This window comes from Mizuhopecten yessoensis, unplaced genomic scaffold, assembly GCF_002113885.1.
Source record: "Mizuhopecten yessoensis strain PY_sf001 unplaced genomic scaffold, ASM211388v2 scaffold6443, whole genome shotgun sequence".
NCBI lineage: Eukaryota > Metazoa > Mollusca > Bivalvia > Pectinida > Pectinidae > Mizuhopecten > Mizuhopecten yessoensis.
This window is the reverse complement of record NW_018406552.1, coordinates 580,473-603,922: the sequence shown is the minus strand read 5'-3', so window position 1 is coordinate 603,922 and position 23,450 is coordinate 580,473. Positions and strand designations below refer to the sequence as shown.

At 35.6% G+C, this 23,450-nt stretch overlaps 1 protein-coding gene across 1 annotated transcript in view; it reads right to left on the bottom strand.

The window, feature by feature from the left end:
- LOC110452165 (MAM and LDL-receptor class A domain-containing protein 1-like) overlaps positions 1-23,450 on the bottom strand; it is a 137,468-nt gene that overhangs the window by 51,779 nt on the left and 62,239 nt on the right. The window contains exons 39-56 of the mRNA XM_021500526.1: positions 22,884-23,102; positions 21,527-21,637; positions 20,996-21,139; positions 19,400-19,554; positions 17,917-18,115; positions 16,700-17,134; positions 15,577-15,700; positions 13,100-13,239; positions 12,294-12,377; positions 10,424-10,759; positions 10,003-10,143; positions 8,867-9,021; positions 7,595-7,784; positions 6,542-6,670; positions 4,136-4,234; positions 3,707-3,967; positions 1,685-1,840; positions 270-650 (exon numbers count right to left, since the gene is read on the bottom strand). Coding sequence (XP_021356201.1) covers positions 270-650; positions 1,685-1,840; positions 3,707-3,967; positions 4,136-4,234; positions 6,542-6,670; positions 7,595-7,784; positions 8,867-9,021; positions 10,003-10,143; positions 10,424-10,759; positions 12,294-12,377; positions 13,100-13,239; positions 15,577-15,700; positions 16,700-17,134; positions 17,917-18,115; positions 19,400-19,554; positions 20,996-21,139; positions 21,527-21,637; positions 22,884-23,102 — 3,459 coding nt within the window. The remainder of the gene's footprint in view (positions 1-269; positions 651-1,684; positions 1,841-3,706; positions 3,968-4,135; positions 4,235-6,541; positions 6,671-7,594; positions 7,785-8,866; positions 9,022-10,002; positions 10,144-10,423; positions 10,760-12,293; positions 12,378-13,099; positions 13,240-15,576; positions 15,701-16,699; positions 17,135-17,916; positions 18,116-19,399; positions 19,555-20,995; positions 21,140-21,526; positions 21,638-22,883; positions 23,103-23,450) is intronic.

Below are 23,450 nucleotides of genomic sequence, written 5' to 3'. Positions count from 1 at the left end.
ACTATTTTTGTTGACCTTTGTCCATGGAAGGTCCCTGCAAAATTTCATTGAAATTGGTTCAGGGGTTTTGGAGAAGAAGTCGAAAATGTAAATTGTTTACGGACGCACGACGAACAACGGACGACGACGGACAAAAGGCGATGGCAATAGGTCACTTGAGACTTTGTCTCAGGTGACCTAAAAACCTTACCCTCAGACTGAGATTCTTCTGTCTATTTTACACAGCGGTGATAGATTCTCTTACTCTATTGTGATTGTACTACACGTACCTGGGCAAGGACCCTCCACAACTACCACATCATCCACAGCTATATCATTTAACAGGCTTCCGATATGGTTGGCAGTGAAACTAATAACAGTTTGTTGACCAGGTGGAAACGCAATACAGTTTTTCATCCAGTTGCCATCAAGCTGGCCGGACTGTGTCCATGTCAGATCCTGTCCGGAGAATGTTCGCATAACCCGTGTGGCTGGGGCTGATGAGGACGTATCGCGGATGTCTACAGTTAGGTCGCCCATCTGAACACCATTCATGTGTAAAGCGAACTGAAGAGTCGGGCTAGGTGTATTCAAGGTGTTGATAGCTGGGAACCACATGGTTGTCCTGTCTCCTGCAGACCCTAAAGAACCTTCCACATATGCAAAGCTACCTGTAATAAAGAATTCAAGATTCATTAACTCATTCACCCTGTTAAAGCTGCTATTTGTGTGTATCCATAGACAGGCTAAGTGGTGGAAATCAGTTGAAATTTCATAATTAATGGTTAGTTTAACACATATGTTAAGTCTGTGTGTTTGATCCATATCATAAATTTGTATGTGTTTCAGTTCAGAACATTTTGACATTCTGACATTTTTTACTCATTTACCCCTGAAATTTTATAATGAACTATTCCAAACTTTGAATTGGAAGGGTTCAAATGTGTCTTTAGGGATGAATGGGTTAATAAACTGGAATTCCAAGCTCAGATATCCGTACTCTAGACAGATGATCTAACCGACTGAGCGACTTGACTAACGGTGATTGATCCAGTTTAGGTCTGCTTCGTTCCTCCCACCCTTTGACAGAGTTTTTGACCCCAAAGACATAAGAGACCCTATACCACCTTCTGTAGGTATATTTAGTTGGGTACGTACCATGCCAAATGTTAAAAAAAGAAAAAAGGAACAATGCATGGCTAGACCAAGACTTGAACCTGGGACTTCCAAATTCTGGACAGGTGCTCTAAACAGCTGAGCTAATGGTCGACGGCAATTGACCCAGTTAAGTTCACATTTTACTATAACTACATGTATCTCTCACATTAGTTAAAGATTTTACATTCCCTAGAGATTAAGTCAGTCATTTAAATCCTCAAATATGAAACCCTCCACACTTTGATTCTCTTTTTCCACATATAATCTTAAATTATTCGATCTCAGTTTTTCAAATTTACTTTGCTCCTAATTCATGAATTTTTACATCATTCTTTTGCCCAGAACAATGGAACAATAACAAAATATTTTGTGCTGTATATCTATCAAGTAGCAATGTTTCCAAGAGAATGATAACAGACCAGTAATACTACATAGAGTCTGAAGTTTGTAAAATCCACACAATGTGTACTCAACTTTGGTAAGAATTGAAGAAAGCTAATTTTTATGTTTTGCCAAAATATAAATTGAGGTATTTTTTAATACTTACCTTTAGGGTCTCCTTGAGCATCTCCTATAGGCCCAGTTTCAATAGAGGGTGTTTGTCCTTCAGCAATTTGCCATTGAAACTTTGAACCTGTTGTACAGTTTGATCGGAATCGACACAAAAATGGTTGTTCAAATCCACAGACATCCAGCAAAGGTTCTGAAAGTATACAACAGAGAAAAGTGTTCATATAATAGGGGACAAACAATAGGTAAAACATCAGTATATGGTTTGGTTTGTTGTGGTTCGTTGACAGTTTTTGTAGAGGGTAAGACACCTAAACCACTCAGCCAGTGCAGCCCTGTCAAGGTTAATGCTAAGTATCTTTGTTTTTGCTTTACTCATATTCCATTGTTCAAGATTTGCAATGTGTTATCAATTATAAAACACACCGATTTGTCAGATTTATACATGTTTATTACTCTTTACTAATGAAAAAGAAGACGGTGAAAATAAAAGTTAATACTTTTCTGGAGTAGAAAGGTGGGTGGGGTCTCACTGCAGAGCTCCTTCTTGAGCATAAATTCTGATCCTTATCATCTGCGAGCATCATTTTAAGAAAAGTTGGTGAAAATGCAACTGCAAGTTTTACAGAAGAAGTCTGTTGAAGATTTTAACAATCTGTCCCCTTATGGCCCCACCCCTCTCAGCCCCCTGGAGTACTGTCAGACCCCTGGAGTACTGTCAGCCCCATCTCGTGGAGAGATTCTGAGCCCCTCCTCAGACGATGATTACCACCAATTTTTATCAAAATATGACTGAGTTTGTTTACAAGTAACGAACACCATAGTTCTCACGGCAACAGACAAAACACAATTGCAAAATGTTCTGCTTCAATGACTCCATTGACCTGAAAAATTCAAGTCAGCTGAAAGTCAATGAAGCAGAAAATATGTAAGTCATATAGTGATCTACACGTCATGTATTGATGATTGTGTAGTGACACCTCTACGGTGGTAGGGGGTTGCAATCCATAGCACAAACACTTTTCGCTAACATGGCTGGATCGAGTTCCATCCCCCCAATTGGACTTAACAAAAGTACTGGGTTACCTGCTCAACCACATGGGGTTTCCTCCTAATTTATGACCCCTTGCACATTTCCATCTTGGCCAACAAATATGATTGTTATAAATTGGAAAACTTGTAACATACTTATTGTAACATCATAACAATTTCATTAATCAAATAGTTACCTTTACTATCTGAAAAATAAATGGTTTGTTTAACTCAAGTTACCTCCCCTACTTGGAAATACTTTTAGGGAAAGAGTCATCTTTCCCTTTCCTCGGCATCATCTCTACGACATTTGATCAGGCAAGTGTAAAAGACAGGCAAGTGTATCTGATCTGTTAAATCTGTTCTATTTATTGTAAAATATATAAAGTTTATACATATCTGTATATATGTTCATGAGAGTATAGCTATGAGATTTGCAATATCACAGAAAAAAGATTGAGGAGCAAATACCGGTAGCAAATGTGAAAAAAATCAGATTTTTTAAGGATCCCTGTACCACTGCCAAAACGTGTAATCAACTATACAGTGTTCTGAATGTTAACTCCTTCACCCCGAAGACACATTCTAACTCTTCCAATTCAAAGGTTGGAATAGTTCATTATGAAATTTCAGAGGTGAATGAGTTAAAATTCAGTAGGGCTTAGCCAGGACTTGAACCCTGGACTTCATATTGAACGTACTATATATATTGCTCTAACCGATTGAGCTACCTAGCCTACAGAAGTGTCCTTGCCATGCTGTGTATACAAAAAACATAGCGCAGTGGGACAGGGATCCTTAATTTAAATTGGAGGAATACACACTCGATCATTATTAAAGTATATATAATAGAGCCAACGTCAGGTGTAAAGGTGTACTGTGGGTTAATCAGTGGGGCGCTTCCCTTTGAGTAGGGGGTGAAAGAAAATGGATATATTCACAACATACTCAAGCGTTACCAATAAGTGGGTTTTAAAATTTATTTGGCCGACTAGTTGTCGTTTATTAAGATATTTATAACACTCACCTGGACAGGCTTCATATTTGACTACAACATCGTCAAGTCCAAACTCTCCGTTACAACCGCTGCCATGAGTAGCCTTGAAGGACACAGTTACATTGTCATTTGGAGGAAGGTCATTGCACATTATGTGCCACACGTAACCTTGACTACCAAACACTGTTTCTGTTGAGAATCTCCTGTCCGTGTCTTCGGAGTAAATTTCAACATCGAACCGTTCCACATCTTCTCCCCTCTGTCTGAAGTAATACTGGACAGACATGTCCTCTGTTGGTGAGACATATTGATAATAATTAACAGTTTTTTTCAATGAAATTAGTTTATACTGTTTCTGTTTTTAGTATTTTCATGTTTTTTTTATATGTTAGTTTGTGAACTAGAAGATGCAGATATTTTAAAAGAAGATGAAAGTCATCAGTTCTTATGGGATCTTACCTGTATTGCTGGTTGTAATTACAGGTGTAGTGAGTTTAGCCACATCTCCAACAGCGGGCTCGGAGTATCTAGGACAGAGCTGGGCACACATGAATCGACCTGATTTAAATAAAACATCATATACATCAGCTTTTTTGTTCTATGACTGTAAACATATTCTTGTCCTATGACTGTAAACATATTCTTTGTCCTATGAATGTAAACATATTCTTTGTCCTATGACTGTAAACATATTCTTTGTCCTATGACTGTAAACATATTCTTTGTCCTATGACTGTAAACATATTTTTTGTCCTATGACTGTAAACATATTCTTTGTCCTATGACTGTAAACATATTCTTTGTCCTATGACTGTAAACATATTCTTTGTCCTATGACTGTAAACATATTCTTTGTCCTATGACTGTAAACATATTCTTTGTCCTATGACTGTAAACATATTCTTTGTCCTATGACTGTAAACATATTCTTTGTCCTATGACTGTAAACATATTCTTTGTCCTATGACTGTAAACATATTCTTTGTCCTATGACTGTAAACATATTCTTTGTCCTATGACTGTAAACATATTCTTTGTCCTATGACTGTAAACATATTCTTTGTCCTATGACTGTAAACATATTCTTTGTCCTATGACTGTAAACATATTCTTTGTCCTATGACTGTAAACATATTCTTTGTCCTATGACTGTAAACATATTCTTTGTCCTATGACTGTAAACATATTCTTTGTCCTATGACTGTAAACATATTCTTTGTCCTATGACTGTAAACATATTCTTTGTCCTATGACTGTAAACATATTCTTTGTCCTATGACTGTAAACATATTCTTTGTCCTATGACTGTAAACATATTCTTTGTCCTATGACTGTAAACATATTCTTTGTCCTATGACTGTAAACATATTCTTTGTCCTATGACTGTAAACATATTCTTTGTCCTATGACTGTAAACATATTCTTTGTCCTATGACTGTAAACATATTCTTTGTCCTATGACTGTAAACATATTCTTTGTCCTATGACTGTAAACATATTCTTTGTCCTATGACTGTAAACATATTCTTTGTCCTATGACTGTAAACATATTCTTTGTCCTATGACTGTAAACATATTCTTTGTCCTATGACTGTAAACATATTCTTTGTCCTATGACTGTAAACATATTCTTTGTCCTATGACTGTAAACATATTCTTTGTCCTATGACTGTAAACATATTCTTTGTCCTATGACTGTAAACATATTCTTTGTCCTATGACTGTAAACATATTCTTTGTCCTATGACTGTAAACATATTCTTTGTCCTATGACTGTAAACATATTCTTTGTCCTATGACTGTAAACATATTCTTTGTCCTATGACTGTAAACATATTCTTTGTCCTATGACTGTAAACATATTCTTTGTCCTATGACTGTAAACATATTCTTTGTCCTATGACTGTAAACATATTCTTTGTCCTATGACTGTAAACATATTCTTTGTCCTATGACTGTAAACATATTCTTTGTCCTATGACTGTAAACATATTCTTTGTCCTATGACTGTAAACATATTCTTTGTCCTATGACTGTAAACATATTCTTTGTCCTATGACTGTAAACATATTCTTTGTCCTATGACTGTAAACATATTCTTTGTCCTATGACTGTAAACATATTCTTTGTCCTATGACTGTAAACATATTCTTTGTCCTATGACTGTAAACATATTCTTTGTCCTATGACTGTAAACATATTCTTTGTCCTATGACTGTAAACATATTCTTTGTCCTATGACTGTAAACATATTCTTTGTCCTATGACTGTAAACATATTTTTTGTCCTATGACTGTAAACATATTCTTTGACCTATAACTGTAAACATATTCTTTGTCCTATGACTGTAAACATATTCTTTGTCCTATGGCTGTAAACATATTCTTTGACCTATGACTGTAAACATATTCTTTGACCTATGGCTGTAAACATATTCTTTGTCCTATGGCTGTAAACATATTCTTTGTCCTATGACTGTAAACATATTCTTTGACCTATGACTGTAAACATATTCTTTGTCCTATGACTGTTAACATTTTCTTTGTCCTATGACTGTAAACATCTTCTTTGTCTGTTTTTTGCTATACATTATTTAGTTCGTTATCTAGTTTAATGTACATTTACTGTAAATTTGTTTCCATTATACATTCCAGTTGCTTTTAATCGTAGCTCTTGGTCTAATTTATTTTACTGAAAACTTGTTTTTAAAGTTTACATTATTGGTAAAATATAAATTATCAGACCGTACTAGAGTAAAATTTGAAAATTAAATATCTAAAATTCCAAAACAAAATAAAAATGATTGGACCAAGAGTTACGATTCCTGCAGCTTAACTAGTAAATACATCAAGTTGAAGCATTTACCTGAATAATCTTTGAAGGTGTGATCATAACTAGATCCACAATAGGACACCCTGTTCCATCTAAACTGATTTTTAGATTCCTCTTCGTATTCGCAGATATCATAAGGCTCAAAACTACAGGATGCGTAATCTGAAATGAAGTAAGTCCTATTATAGTTCAACATGCCCTAAAGCTAGTACACTTACTTCACTGAATTTTATTTTGTTTTATGCCATGTTTGCACAAACAATCACAACAATAGATGTTTATCACTAGATTTTTTCAATATGTGTGCGGATTTGCACGGGGGGGCAAAATAAATAAATAAATGGGGTGTTTTTGTTTTGGGTCACCAGTTTTGCTAATGTAAAGTTGTAATTGTCAGCTTCTAGACATTGCGACATTCTTTTATACCATTAAACATGCCAAAATCATTTTTACCTCTGTAAGGTATGTATCTATGGATCTAGAAAGTTGTCACTGGTGTTGAACTTCAAATAATAAAGTTATTAGCTAAAATGTTTAGTAAAAGCATAAAGTAAATGATTTAAGTTGTACTATTGACTTGAAAAACATTGATAGTTATAATGGGATAATTTATGGTTATTCAATATGTCATTTCTGAGCTACTTTTTCTCTCCTGATCCGACTTGGTTTCAGATACGCATGACATGTAATAGGGGTGAATGTACACAGAAATTCTGAGAATTGAACAAATGCAATAAAACTGGTGTGCAGTTCCAAACTGCATGTCTTACAACAGGGTACTAGTCAGTAGATATCACATTCTTGAAGAATATATTGAACTACAGCCAGTTTTGTCCAAGGTTTACCAGTGTTTGACTTCAACGATGTTGGGTTGATACTTATTTACTTTAACATTAGAAGTATACATGCAGCCTTAACTCATTCACCCCTGAAAACACATTTAAACTCTTCCAATTCAAAGGTTGGAATAGTTCATTATGAAATTTCAGGGGTGAATGAGTTAATATACCATGTGACTGCAAAATCACGTGACTCTTATTCCAGAAATTTGTATCCTGAAAACGACCTATTCATTGAACAGCTTACGTGGGCATCTTTCATAATCCAAAAGAATATCATCCACCGTGAGGTCCATGGTATACTCCAGGCCGTGCCAACTTCTAAACTCAATCCAGGCAGCGGTCTTATCTGTTGTTATTGGTACACATACATTGCGCCATTCGTTGTTAGTCGCAAAGTGTGAAGAAAACAGCTCACCCTGTCCTGGTAAACCGACCTGGAAACAACAAATAAAATATTTTAAAGTCCATTTTTTTTTATTTAAACCATGAATGAACAAGACTTTACTTTTGTCTCGATGTTTGTAGATTTTTTCGTAAGGTTTACTAAATATTACAAATATTGACATACTGTCTAACACGAAATGTTCGTTGCGCATAAACATTCGTGGTTTTTGTGATTGGTATTGAACCACGAATAAAAATACAACAAATTTGAACGATACATGTGTCTACAGTTTGTTAATATAGAAGATCCACGGAAGTTTGTACCACGAAATGAACTAAATAGCATCAAACCACAAATGAAAGTACGTACCCACAAACATTTCGTGTTATAGAGTATATTGAATAAAAAATGTAGAAAAGCTTGGATTTCCTGAAGGTGGTTTTTTAATATTGCTCTTTTATTTTACTTCCCAAAATAGCACATAACATAAACTGATACTGAGACAGGTTATAATATCCAAAGTATGTTATTTCAAGATCTGTTTATACGTTCGCAACAAGTTTTCCTAAATGTAAGGTGTGGAATCGTACCTCAATGCACTGTTGGTGTCAAATGACATGTATGCTTGACCATGTATACATGTATATCCCTGAATACCATAGAGCACCAATATCTCTGATGGTAGGCTAGGCCGAATGATAACTTTTGTTTCATTTTTTGTGATTTCATGTTATAGTTAACGCTGCTGTATAAATTATAATTTCTTTCTTCTGATTTACTTGCAGAAATTAATATTCCATTAAGTTTTTATTACACTTATATGTACCAAGGAAAAGTATACCCACTACAAGTTTCTGCCCAGGAAACCGATAACTATTTAACAAAACAAAAAAATCTCACTCCCCTGTGTTGATGTGGAAAACAACAAACTTTGGTAAATACCAATTCAATTTCATATTCTGTTTATAATATATGTCATACAAACCCTGCTGAGTGTGGGTTATAGCTACGTACCACTAATTTGCTTATGCTGAGTGTGGGTAATAGCTACGTACCACTAATTTGCTTCTGCTGAGTGTGGGTTATACTAATTTAATTTGCTTCTGCTGAGTGTGGGTTATAGCTACGTACCACTAATTTGCTCGTCATGTTCCCGTTGTAATAACCACTTTTCCCAAAGAACCGGAAGTGTAGGGACATGTCATGTGTCAGATTTACTGGTCCCACAGAAAAGGCACTGTGGTCTAGTTCCTCTCCATCTGAGGCATCAGCAAACATTCCTAAACCTGAATGAAAATCATTATCATTGCAGTAAACAAGCAATGTTTTATTAAAGTCTGCTCACTTCACTTTTACTTAAACATTTGTGGTATATAATCTGATCATTTTAACATTTGTGGTATATAATCTGATCATTTAAACATTTGTGGTATAAAATCTTATCATTTAAATATTTGTGGTATATAATCTGATCATTTAAACATTTGTGGTATATAATCTGAACAAGCTGAGATGTCATTGTCATATATGAAATATTTCAGCAATTTTGATCATTTCCAAATAATATTATGATATATTGTATGTTTGTATGTATTAATGCTCTTATCCTCTACTAGTATATTTTCTATATTACAGTACCCATCCCTCTGCTAAAGTTCTAATTATCATGTTATATTTCATTACTTCAACCTTGAGCTTGAGCATGAGAACGGTTTCATATATATGGGCCCTGACGTTCTAAAAACGGTAAGACCGAGTCAATTGTGTCTTTTCGTATTGCAGAGTTATCTGCTCTTGTGAGCGGGTATTGATTGTTACGTCATTAGTTTGTGTGAGAAAATTACGTCGTTTTCTCAAAAAACTATGACGTTACTCTCACAAACAAATCATGTAACAATCAATACCTGCTCACAAGAGCAGATAACTCTGCACTACGAAAAGACGGAACATCACAAATCACTGACAACCATGTGAATATGATCCAACCAATAGGATGAAGGAAACATGTCTGTCATCTAAATTTCAAAACTCCAGTGTTCCATTCTCTGCTATAGTATATATTGTTTATTAACCCCACTCCCACTATATCGTAGTCATTCTATATTCCAATGTCTTGTCCTCTCTGTTTAAGCATCCCTTTTATTTCTGTAACTGTAAGATTCCTAATATTGTATGATTACATTTACCAAAATAAAATCAGTGGTTATATTCTGTACTACTTTCAATTTGTCATAAACTGAAATGATTAAGGCCAATCAATGACTAACCTTCGAACCCTTGTTCCATTCTCCATTTGTAGGGTTTAACACTGGATGCTGTACTAGAGTCCCAGTAACAGGGTGGTACTTCTACATCAAACGGACATTGAGGGTCCGAGTCAAAGTCACAAGGCGATGCCGGAAACACTCCTATCAAATACATGCAATACAAACATTGTACAATACATTGTAGCTCAATCTGTTTATTGTCGGAGCAATTGAATAAAAAGAAAAAAAACAACCTTTATTTTCAACATAGCAAATTAATGTCTTAAAAGAGTGAAACTTACTCATTCACGCCTGAAATTTCATAATGAACTACTTCAACCTTTGAATTGGAAGAATTCAAATGTGTCTTCAGGGGTGAATGAGTTAAACTCTACAACACTATCGACCCAATTTTGATTTTCCCATCTCTTAATTAACTTACCAGGACATTCATCGCCGTATATTTCAACGTCATCCAACTGTAGTGTTGCGCTATAGTAATAATTATAATCCATTTCTCCTGCTGTAAATATGAATTCTGCACTTGTGTTGGTTACTGGTGGAAGATTCACACAAACAGACTTCCAACTTCCGTATAATTCGGGGTCGGAACTCCACGAGACAGAAGAACCAACTTTCAAACCAAGAGTGCCGGCTGTTCGGTTGCGTAATAGGTACCGAAATGAAATGCTACTGCTGGCCACTGTGGTAAATTCTGGGGACAGCAGTGAGTAGCTCTCACCCTCCCGGGTACTGTAGGAATATAGGCCAACCATACCTGGCCAAAACAAAAGTCAAAATGTATTATTTTATAGGTCAAGTTGTCAAAACTGTTTTTTGTAAATCAATTTATTCACTTACATTTTTAACAAGAGGGGTTTTAGAGTCACCTGAGTCGCGACACAATTGATATTTATGCATGACACGGAAATTCGTGAAGCGTTCCATATTTGTTTTATTTATGAGGCTAACAACTTAACAACTCCTTAATTTAAATAATTAATTATCATGAATTTGAATGTACATTATATATAACCATTCTCTATACATTGTATGTTGTATCATGTACTGATAGGCCTATATGGCCTAAAGTTTGAATATAAATCTTGAATCTTACATACAAAATGTAGTTGTTGTAATGTGACATGGGAAAAATTGCAATTATAAACTTAAGCAATTTAAGGTTAAGCGTAAGGGTACCACTTTATCAGTTATGATTGTAAAGAAGAGTTCCACTAATTTTTTTTTTTCAACTTAGAGTATTCTAATCTAATATCTACTTTTCTTATATTTGTTGCGAAAAAAGACGTCACGCGCTATGACCCTCTTTTTTATTTTCAAAAGAGGGTCATCACCCTTTTTCAGTATATCTGGGGTTGGCAGGTATGATTCTCCCTTCTATAAAGAATATGAAGCAACCAAAAGAAGTTTTTCTGATTTAGAGTAACCTCCCCTATCCAGTTATGTCTCTATTAATTTTAATTGTTTTTGCTAACTTGAAGCTCATAAGTTGCCTTCATTTCACAACAAGCTGCCCATTTTTATCATTTCTAGCCCTGTGGACTGTTGTCCTTTTCTTTCTATTGAACCTTGATATATTTGGGAAGGATTCTTTTATTTTTAGTCGCCATTTGGACAACAGACTATTTACAAACAAAATACAAAAACAAAACAGTGACGTGACGCTTCATATCATGATATGACCAGATATTTATTTCATTCGAATCAAAACCACCAATCTATCGACATTTCTCATAAACACATGAGATCAGCCTTTGACATAGTTACAACACTATACTCCAATTGGAAGTCACCACATGGGAATTGAGTTTGGTGGACCACACTGCCTGTTAGCTTGACAGCTAGGTTTTAAAGATCTAGAGGTTAGAAAGCAAATGTTTTGTTTGTCCGCTAGCAAATCTTCAAGTACATAACAATTTAAAATGCATGTACCCTTATTTGATGAAGGGAACCAGTCTCACAGCTCATTTGTTTATAATTGCTGGGGAGGTTTTAGGAAGAGCATTTAATTGATCTGTTGGAAATTAATATGTTCACCATTGCTTTATCTAATATCCAATAATACATGGTTATCAACCAATGAAAAGTGTTGTTATGGTAGAACTACGGCAACTTTACTGTTTCGGACAAGTTATGAAATTTTGTTCCCATTTCAGATCAAAGTGAATATACCTGTAAGACCTCCATTAATTTTCCCTTGCTTAGACTTAAATTTGCAGCAGCCTGAAAAACTTTTATATAAAAAAAACTGTTTAGATTTATCTCCCTTGATCTCCACTGACCATACTGACCTGTGTAAAAATGCTGCCATGGATAGGTGACGTTGTACCCACATGACTCAGTAGTGTTGAAATCACAATCAACCGTGGCATAACCTGAAAAAGGCAAAGTAAGTGTCATTTTTATTGTGTTGTACCACGGCCTTCTTGGGGTCCAATTTAGGGCTGAAATCGGGCCCTTTTCTCAAAAGAAATGCATGTTGCTATTATTTCCCAAAATGTAAGATTATACTTTGCCAAAAAATTGATATTTAGCATAATTCCGAAAAATTTCACAGTTTTAAATGTTTTATACGCCTATATAACATTGTAAAGTATGAATCATTTATTCTTACGATTTTTACTATATGATTGACAAAACTGTACAAAAATTGCTTGAAATCCATTCATTACAATTTAAATACTGTAGTTTACAACTCTGTCTATTGGTTTAACAGTAGTGTTCATAATTTATTTGGGTATTCAGTCCCATAAAATTATAAACTGATCAGATTTATCTCCCTTGATTTATTGCATCATGCAGTTTAAATTTACTACTTCCAATTACAAACCAATTATTGATTATGATTTGAAATTGTTTGCCCATTACTACTGAATATACATGTATGTCTCCCTTCGCTGAAAAGGATGATGTACAGTTAAACACAAAAAAATAATTAAATACGAAGAACTGGCACATGAATATGATATCATGTGACCATTGCTAGCATCACTTGATTTATTGAGGCCAAAGGTAAGAACCTTTTTTCAATTTTGACCCCACCTTATGTTGGTTATAAACGGCCTCTTTCGATTCACGATAGTTCTGTCCTACTTACCGCAGGTTAGCACCACTGTAGAGTAGCAGTACCGGTTATAGGAAAAATAACAGTCGTCTAGTCTGTCAGTGTAGCAGCTCATGGAGACGGTATTCTGGGCATCATACCTGTCATACCAGGTCCTAGCCTGTGAACCAAAACTGAAAAAAGGAAAACATTTAGCAATATTTTTTATGTATTTATTTGGTGATCAAATTATAAAAAAACAAGCCAATAGGGTTGAAAGACTTTACAGATTATATTGTATCATACATATTTCAGAACTACTTTTTACTGCAGATCTCATTTCAATATATTTACCATCGTATGTCATTGTCACTATATAACCCTACCAAATTCAGTTGGTATTCATATAGGCTATGAATGTAATAGACCAATCGTTGACATCATCATCATTATGACGTCATAATTGTTACATTGGATACCACTGACCCTCCCAGGGCGATTGCAGCCTTCTATTAATTGAACATGCATACTTGATACATACATTAATGATTATTTGAAATAAATGCTGAATAATAATAATAAGAGTAATTGAATTTTCTATGAGATGAACAAATTCCAAAAAATGGTAATTATAGGTATTGAATTGCTTTCAGTTGGCATTCATTGGCAATATACAAAGGCAAATCCATTTAATTTGCCTTTGTTCAGTTGGCATTCATGTTGCCTACAAATGCCAACTGAAAGCAGTTCAACGCTATCGTCACTATTTCTGCAGAGGTGGTTAAGATGAAATTGAGATTTGTCACAGGAAACCTCCATGTTACTAGCTATAGGAATCACTTATGTTTGTAGGTATATCATAATTGGTTAATTTCATGGGTAATCTTCATCCATGAATTCATAGGTCCACGAAGTATACAACAGTTTGACATAAAGAAATTCTCTGTTTGTGTGGTTACTCGTAATCCACCAATTCTTCTACCCATGAAATGGATTTGTTTGGGGGGAAAGCACAAAGTGTGATCCCCACGTAAACATTTGATTTCACAGTGTATGACGTTCCTGGTGGTGCCACGAATAGGGTTGCCTTATTTCATTGGTCGGTCCATCTGTTCAGTGCCCCAAAACAATTACATTATTAACCCTTTCAACACCGTAGACCATAATGGACTCATCCATATCAATGCATGGTAGAGTTTACTTAAGTTACTTAGGGGTAAAGTTTGAGTTTGATCAGCCCAAGGAAACTCAAGTTATCGCACGAAAACAGATTTTCTATTCATAGTAACACTGACCTTGACCTTTGACCTTCGGACCTGAAAAGCAATCCCACGCAAGCACTTTTGGTAAGGAAACACTGTATGAAGTTTGAGTTTGATCGGCCCAAGGAAACTCAAGTTATTGCACGAAAACCTCTATGCAGGCGACGCCGCCGAAATACAATACGAAGGTGTCACCAGCTTTTCGCAGGCGACACAAAAACATAAATACATGATATAGGTGTCAACCTCTGAAACCTCCAATGAGGGAGATCTCCCTCGTTCCACATTTCCAATGAGGCAGAAAGTGTGTGAAATGCAATTGAAACTGCTTTGCTCAATTTATCTTTCCCTTTTTATGTATCAAAATAACTCTAAAAAACATTCACTGGTTTAAACACACCTGTTATAATCATTACACACACTGCAGTAACTAGGAGATCATTTGACCACAGAGTATAGATTTTGAGTTTGTGTGAGTTTGGACTTGAATGAAGGAGTTTCCAGGGAGATTGGTAAATTATCGTCCAAATGTAGGAGTCTCCCTCCTAATGAGGGAGGTTAAATAGACAGCTATGACATGAGCACATGATGTAGCTTATTACATTACAGTTATCTGTATAATTAAAACAAATGTCATTGAAAAAACCCAAAATTGCAACAAGACTTGAGACATTTATCCAATGTAATATTTACAATAGGCATGCACAGATATAATTACTGATACAGTAGAAGATCCAAATTTTACCAGGATTCACAGATATAATTACTGATCCAAACTTTACCAGGATTCACAGAGATAATTAAGGGAACTTTTGTTTTAATCCTTGGCAGGAGGAGCACTTTGGAGGACGAAGGGCATGGGCTTGGGAATACTTGGCTTGGAAGAGGGTTTGCAGGCTTGGGATTACCAATTTAAAGCACAAAAGTGATGTCCTTTAGGCCAGCAAATTATTGTAGAACTGTATGTTAAGGTACTCTGATGGTCCTTCAGGCCATATATAGATTTATGTTGAAATACTGTAAGCTGCTTGTTTGTGGCACCATAAGTAAACACACAAAGATTTGCTGAATGAAAATGGACATATATTTGATTTGATGTTTATTAGGAATGTGCTCAAGAATACTTATTTTGTTTAAAAGTATTGTTTAAAAGTATAAGTCTATAAGTATATAAAATTACTCATAAGGCCACTACTTGACAGAGTCTTACATTTCATTCATAGCTAGCAAAAGAATTCCCTTCAGAGAGTCAATAGCTGATAAACTTACTCAAAGCCCATCGCCTGACAGAGCAGATCGGTAGTTGGTGCGTATATATAGGAACATACGTAATACCGGCTGCCATTGTTGATCACCACAACACGTCCATTGGCATCCTGTTCAACACCAATATCTGTAACAGAAAAATTTCAGTCCCAGACAATTATTGGAACTAAAAATAACAGCAAGTCATGGGATGATCATTTGCACCAATTTTGAAATTCTCGATTGATACTCCATGGGTTGTGGCTCACATACACTCTCTGCATCCTTGAAATATGTCATAGCAAAATTGAAGGCATGTGGCAGGCTATTTGATTGGTGACAAACCTGTTGACCAATCACTAGGCTTATACCTGTCCTTTGAAGATTACAGAGGATTGACACCAACTTCAAAGTAGGTCAATGTTACAATTACTTGGCCCTAAGATTATTTTGATGTAAACTATTCTTCTTATATCATCCCCAAGGTGGACCACGGACACTGAGTCTTCAATTTTGTAGAGACATATTTCAGGGGTAAAGAGAACATGAGTGAGCGTAACCCCTGGAGTATCCATCATGCAATTTTGATAAACATTTATTTATAAGAATAGCTTAAAAACAAAGTCTGCCTCTATTTTCATATTATTTTGTTTTCATTGAGAGCCACCTTCAAATTCACTGTTACATCTAATCCACTTAATCCTGGTGATTCCTTGATAAAATATTAACATATTTTTTTTTGCCCAATTTCTCATATTTGGCCTTTACCCCAGAGTCTGCTTTATAAAAGAACTGCATGCATGATTTATAAAACTTTAAATCCACTTTGTTCAAGGATATTCTTTCTATGTTAAAGGACATTAAACCCCCGCCCCCTGCTTCTTAGCCCCTAGAATCCTTTATCTAAATAACATTGAATTCTCTCGACACATTTAGACACTCTGTGCAACCCTTAATTGAAAATCCCTTCACTTATACTAAGAAGTAAAAGAAAAGTAGAGGAAACAGGAATATCTTAAACTCTTCTACTTATTGCTTACCAATACATACATTGTATCTTATTCGATAAACTTGGATTTATTTACTTAGAAAGCCCCAGAATTTGATTTTCAAACTCAGATGATGGAATTTGAATATACACACTTACTTAGTTTTGGCATAGAAGTTGTGCTAGGGGAAAACCAATGAGTTGTAAATGAACTTGAATTAGAAGTTCTTGGAGTTCCCATGGTTGTTGTCATATGTGACCCTGGTTCTGATGATGGCTCAGGTTCTGGTTCTGATGATGGCTCAGGTTCTGGTTCTGATGACGGCTCAGGTTCTGATGATGGCTCAGGTTCTGATGATGGCTCAGGTTCTGATGTTGGCTCTGGATTTGACCCAGGTGTTGTAGATGGCCATGAGGTACCACTAGGTGTCGGCGATGAGGTACCACTAGGTGTCGGCCATGAGGTACCACCAGGTGATGGCCATGAGGTACCACTAGGTGTCGGCCATGAGGTACCATTAGGTGTCCGCCATGAGGTACCACTAGGTGTCGGCCATGAGGTACCACTAGGTGTCGGCCTTGAGGTTCCATTACCTGGAAATATACCCGAACATATCAGGGAATGTTCTAACAATGTCTACATGCTTGCTATTATCTATAAAATCCTGTACAACTCTTTAAATTCTGAGCTAAGAATCTTTGCTGGGCACTTACACAACTTATTCATAGCTAATCTTACTTAAATCATTCAACCTTGAAATTTCATAATGAACTTTTCCAACCTTTGAATTGGAAGAGTTCAAATGTGTCTTCAGGGATGAATGAGTTAATACCATAGTTGAATGAACTACATCAATGATAAGACTGTCGCGTACATTATATAAAAAACATGTACATCCTAATACACAGGCATATTGTATCTTAATAGAGAAATAAAATACAGTAACTGTTGTATTGTAATGGTTTTAACTCATTCACCCCTGAAATTTTGATAGTGAACTATTCTCACCTTTGAATTGGAAGAGTTCAAATCTGTCGACAAATATTTCGGAATATTTTCGACATTGTTTTCAATATCTTAACCTTTAGTACTACCAAAAATTCTATAAATAGACAAAATGGTCATATAGTGGAGCTAACTTTGCTTCCTCATTGCAGTTACTAAATTTTGAAATCGATGCTTCTTTACTTTGCATTTCTATGTATTAATATATTTTCCAATGTTTATTTTTCAAAAATCAACTAATTAACAACGCATCAATTACCATTAATGACTGATATGAATGAGTAATTTCCTAGTTTGGAATTCTCTTTAAAAAAGATGCATCATAAAAAGATAGCTTTTATCCTTAATATAAAGGCATACGATCACCTACCTTGACAGGATCCTTCGGTCAAGACGACGTCGTCCAAGGCTATCATTGCCAGATATGTAGTAGCATTGAACGTAAGCTCCACATAGTACCCGTAGTACCGTCCAAACTCAACTTGATGTTCAGTCCAAGTCTTACTTTCTCCGTACTCATGGAAACTTTCATATATGGACATAGATTGATAGTTTAGTCGTGCTGTCACCTAGAAATGATAAATTGTTTAATTTGTTAAATTTTCTTGGAGCATATCATGATAAATTAGTCACTTTATAGCGATATATGTTACATCAAGTCTCTGTTCAGCCAAGGAATCAGGGGGAAAATACTGACTTACTGGAAAGCTTACCAGGTATTTTTCTTGTGATGCAGTATAACCCCGCAATGCTCTGTCTATAGTTAAACGACATTGAATGTGGTCAGTTGGTGGGCAGGTGCCCAGCTGACGCATATTACACCTCTATGTAATGATAAACTGAAATCATTTTAGATACATACTGTATCTTATATATGTAAAGTGTTGTCCAGACAATGGGATTCTTTTTTTTTATAAAATGGTTCATAACTCAGCAAAGAAAACCCTATTAGAATGAAAAATATAATGCATGCAGTGAATCCAAAATGGAAGGAATCAGTTGTGAAATTTAAAATGTATTTAATAAAGGGACATAACCCTGCTGAGTTATGTCAAAATGGAATTCAAGTTGTGAAATAAACGGTACAGATCTCCTAAGATAACAAACATATACACAAAGCCTTTTTAAATCTCTCTGGTTATAATTAATAAGAGAATATCTTTGTTATATCTTTAAAAAGGCAAAGTAAAATCACAAGCAAATTATCCCCAACCTCCAAACAAACATCGGTATCAAAAAAACAACAAAGGGCCATATTTCTGTATATATATATTGGGGCACAAATTCCGAAACAAAATATGGAGGTTGTATGTGACAATGTATTTGTGTACCCAGGACAACAAAAATAACATCCCTCTGTGAATATACCAAAGTGCAAGACCTGAATATATTGTGCGAGTCTCTGCCATTCCCTTCATGCTAACATCGGTACCAAATAAACACATTTTTTTTAAAACTCTCCCAGTAGGTAATATCCAAATTAGTTCTAAATCTGGAATATGGGCTTTCCCTCTACTACAATGTGTCCAGTGCCTGTGTGAGAAAATCTGAACTGAGGAAATTGTTAAAAAGTGAGAGAAATCAGTGTTGTTGAGTGGCGCAGTGGATAACACGATCACTTTGCACCAAGGCGGACAGGATTAATTTTCCAATTGGACATGAGAAGGTATCGGGTCACCTGCCAGACCACGTTGGTTTACTCCAGGTACTGACACAATTTCCTCCCTCTTTAAGACCCCCACACTATCATACAGGCCAACAAGAGTGATGAATATAAGTGGAAATAACTTTTTTCATAATTGTTGTAAAATAAATGAAGTTTGTATATTTTTTAATGCGTGTATATACTGTACCTGAATACGAGATGTGGAATAGCTGTAGGGGTGTATATGTGCCAAGCGAAAGCTTAAGCACTTGATGCTGCTAAATCCTTTGAAGTATTCCGTAATGCTTCTCAATGATATGTTTTGGGAAAAACTTTCAATACATCCAGCAACCATAAATTTCCCTGAAATTAAAAAAAATTCAGATTCAGCACATTAAAGGAACAGATTCAGTAGCTGGAATTAATAAAATAATTTTTTAAATTAACTGTTTAAGATAAATTCAAGTGTAATTGGAAGGAAGTAGTGAAATATTGGGGCTGAAATCAACAATTACTGGGACTTCCTAGTCGGAACTTCAATCTACAATAGAACTAAAGGGAAATTTCCTCTAGCTGAAGCTGGGACTGCAACTATGCACAATGCATATCCTTTACTCTATTCCCTCTTTTTCAAGTGTTCACCCTGAAGACAACCATAATCCTGGTCATGGCACCAACATTCAATAGGAAGGAAGTAGTGAAAATTAGCATATGTGCCTGCTGGGACTCACACCCACAGGTTCAAACTTTCTAGTCAGCCGTTGTACCGTTGAGCTAAAGGGAAATTTCCTCTAGCTGAAGCTAGTATAAGGTAACTTTGACCCATTATATATGTACCATACAAATCCTTCACACATGCTTCTCCTACCCTTCACAGGTGTGTGTCCCTAATTTAAGACTGAACTGATCAAATCCTCGGGTAAGACAATTAAGAATATCATCCCTCGGGTTGCAGCTCTGTCACACCCTGAAGAATGGGGAAGATTATATTAATCCTTACGTAAAGATATTGTTTATGGACATCTGGACCAATTAAAGGCACACTGTCTGATCTATCAATAGCTGGAGTAACTAAAACACTAATCCACAGTCAGACTTATACAATCCCTGCACCACCCACATCAAAATATCTGGAAAGGGGAGTAACTCCTGTAAAACTGTTGAACTAAAAACATGGATGGCAAACACACAACTATACTGAAGGTAACTGATTATTTTAATCAGAAAAATTAAAATCGGCCCTTAAAATAGCAATTGGTCTTGCGCTATTTTGGGTAGCCCTTATCATCATTATTCTACAGTCTTTTTTTAACCCATTCACCCCTAAGTCCTTTTGAAACCGTCCAAATCAAAGACTGGGTCAGTCCAGTTTAACTATGCAGGGGTGAATGAGAAATTAATCAGAAGTTATTCTAACTTTTTCAACATATTTGACCCCTGTGACCTTGAAAGTATGTCAAGGTGTATTTTAATGGCAGCCCTAGGCCTGTATCCCAGCAATCCACTTTTTCAAAGATGTTATTTGAAATCTGTAACATATTTGACACCTGTTACATTGAATGTAGGTCAAGGTCGTTCATTTGAATACAGTTGGTAGCCCTCTACTCCAGCAAGCTACTGGCAAAATACCTTGACTCCAATTTTTTTAATTCTTGAGAAGAAGTCAAAAATGCAAAATGTTACAAACGGCCGATAATGCACAACATATGACAATGAACAAAAATAGAAGGTATAAGGTTAAGTTGAACTAAAAGCGTTTTTTCTGGAATTATAAAGGTTCAACTGTATTGTCTCATTGTTTTACCTTGATCAGGAGACTCCACGTCCGTGATATTCATGTCTAAATAAGAAATCCAAGGAACTTGTTTCCACTGTGAAGTGGAACGTTCTGAATTTATTGTGTAGAAGCATTTTCTTGGAGTATTAAAACCGCATGTAATGCTTCGCACTGAAAAAGAACATTTCATTGGTAGTGTACTAACTAAATAGGTACATTGTATACATCCTTTTTTGTTGTATATTGTTTACATACATTGTATACATCCTTTTTTATTGTATATTGTTTACATACATTGTATAACGAGAAATTTACAGTGTAGTTTAATTTCCCCCTTTTTTTACCCTCTGTGTACGAGTGTGAATTTATCCTTACAGCGAAAAAATAAGTACACAACATTATATACGTAATAACTAAATGTGAAGGGCAAACAATTGACAAGGCGAACACTTCCTGGTATACTGAGAACATTTTACATTTTTTAATGTCAATTTTTAAATATTTTCTTTAGCCAAAAGACTTTTTTCTCCTCAAAGACGAAAGATAAGTCATCCTTACCACAATCTTCTTCATCATCCCCATCTGGACAGGCTATCAACCCGTCACAGACCATTCTATTACTAATACATAAGTTAGTTCCTCTACAGTGGTATTCCTCCTCATTACAGGCTGTAACACAAGGAGAAACATAGGAATATTTACATATCAATTAATTCTGTGTATCATTTCAATAGTTCTGCAATGGATTGTATCAAATTGTACTCTCATGTGTGTTAATGCTAACTGTGAGCTTTGGTTTAGTTCTGGTTTTTATTTTATTTGAATCCTTTTGACAACTAAGGTCATTAAAGGATGTAGTGAGCTTAGGTGTTAATAAAAACATCTCTTTCAGTGTAGGTCTTTTTCTTAATCTGTCATTGCTGACTGTGACAGCTTTGTTGTTTATTGTACTTGCCCATGTCTCCCTATAAATCTGTTTCTGCCAACAGTGAGCTTTGGTGTTTAATGTACCAGCCCATGTCTCCCTATAAATCTGTTTCTGCCAACAGTGAGCTTTGGTGTTTAATGTACTTGCCCATGTATCCCTATAAATCTGTTTCTGCCAACCGTGAGCTTTGGTGTTTAATGTACTTGCCCATGTCTCCCTATAAATCTGTTTCTGCCAACAGTGAGCTTTGGTGTTTAATGTACATGCCCATGTCTCCCTATTAATCTGTTTCTGCCAACCGTGAGCTTTGTTGTTTATTGTACTTGCCCATGTCTCCCAATAAATCTGTTTCTGCCAACAGTGAGCTTTGGTGTTTATTGTACTTGCCCATGTCTCCCTATAAATCTGTTTCTGCCAATAGTGAGCTTTGGTGTTTAATGTACATGCCCATGTCTCCCTATTAATCTGTTTCTGCCAACAGTGAGCCTTGGTGTTTAATGTACATGCCCATGTCTCCCTATTAATCTGTTTCTGCCAACAGTGAGCTTTGGTGTTTGATGTACTTGCCCATGTCTCCCTGTTAATCTGTTTCTGTCAACCGTGAGCTTTGGTGTTTAATGTACTTGCCCATGTCTCCCTATTAATCTGTATCTGCCAACAGTGAGCTTTGGTGTTTAATGTACATGCCCATGTCTCCTTATTAATCTGTTTCTACCAACCGTGAGCTTTGGTGTTTAATGTACTTGCCCATGTCTCCCTATTAATTTGTTTCTGCCAACCGTGAGCTTTGGTGTTTAATGTACATGCCCAAGTCTCCCTATTAATCTGTTTCTGCCAACCGTGAGCTTTGGTGTTTAATGTACATGCCCATGTCTCTCTATTAATCTGTTTCTGCCGACAGTGAGCTTTGGTGTGTATTATACTTGCCCATGTCTCTCTTTAAATCTGTTGTTGGTGACAGTGAATTTTGGTGTTTATTGTACTTACCCATGTCACATTTTCCTGGAGTTGCCATAATGTCGTCTATAAAAAGATATCCATGCTCTATTTTGACAGAGCTATTTTTTTTCACTGGTACGAAATCAAGACTATAGACATCCGCAGGTATTTCAACTGCAATTCTTGTCCAATAATATAAATGTTCAATTGGCAAATCCTCTAAGGTCATTCCTATGTTGGTTTTAAGTGCCAAAAAGACATTTTCACCTACAAACAATTAAGACAACAAAAATGAAAGGAAATTAAAATATTTTATAGGTTTATTAGTCATTCATCCCTGAAATTTCATATGAACTATTCCAACCTTTGAATTGGAAGAGTTCAAATGTGTCTTTAGGGCTGAATGTTACATTTATAAATTATCATATTTATATATACCTATGGACTGCAAAAAGTCTTCTTTTTTTTAGTTATCCTTGTTTTTTTTGCAGATATGCTTAATTGTTCAATTTTGCGAAATTAATTTCTTCTGCTGATTTTGATGTACAAAATTGTAAAAAATACAACAATGGCTGGTCAGCAAAGGCCTCGATCCGCGACGTACTTGACCATAAC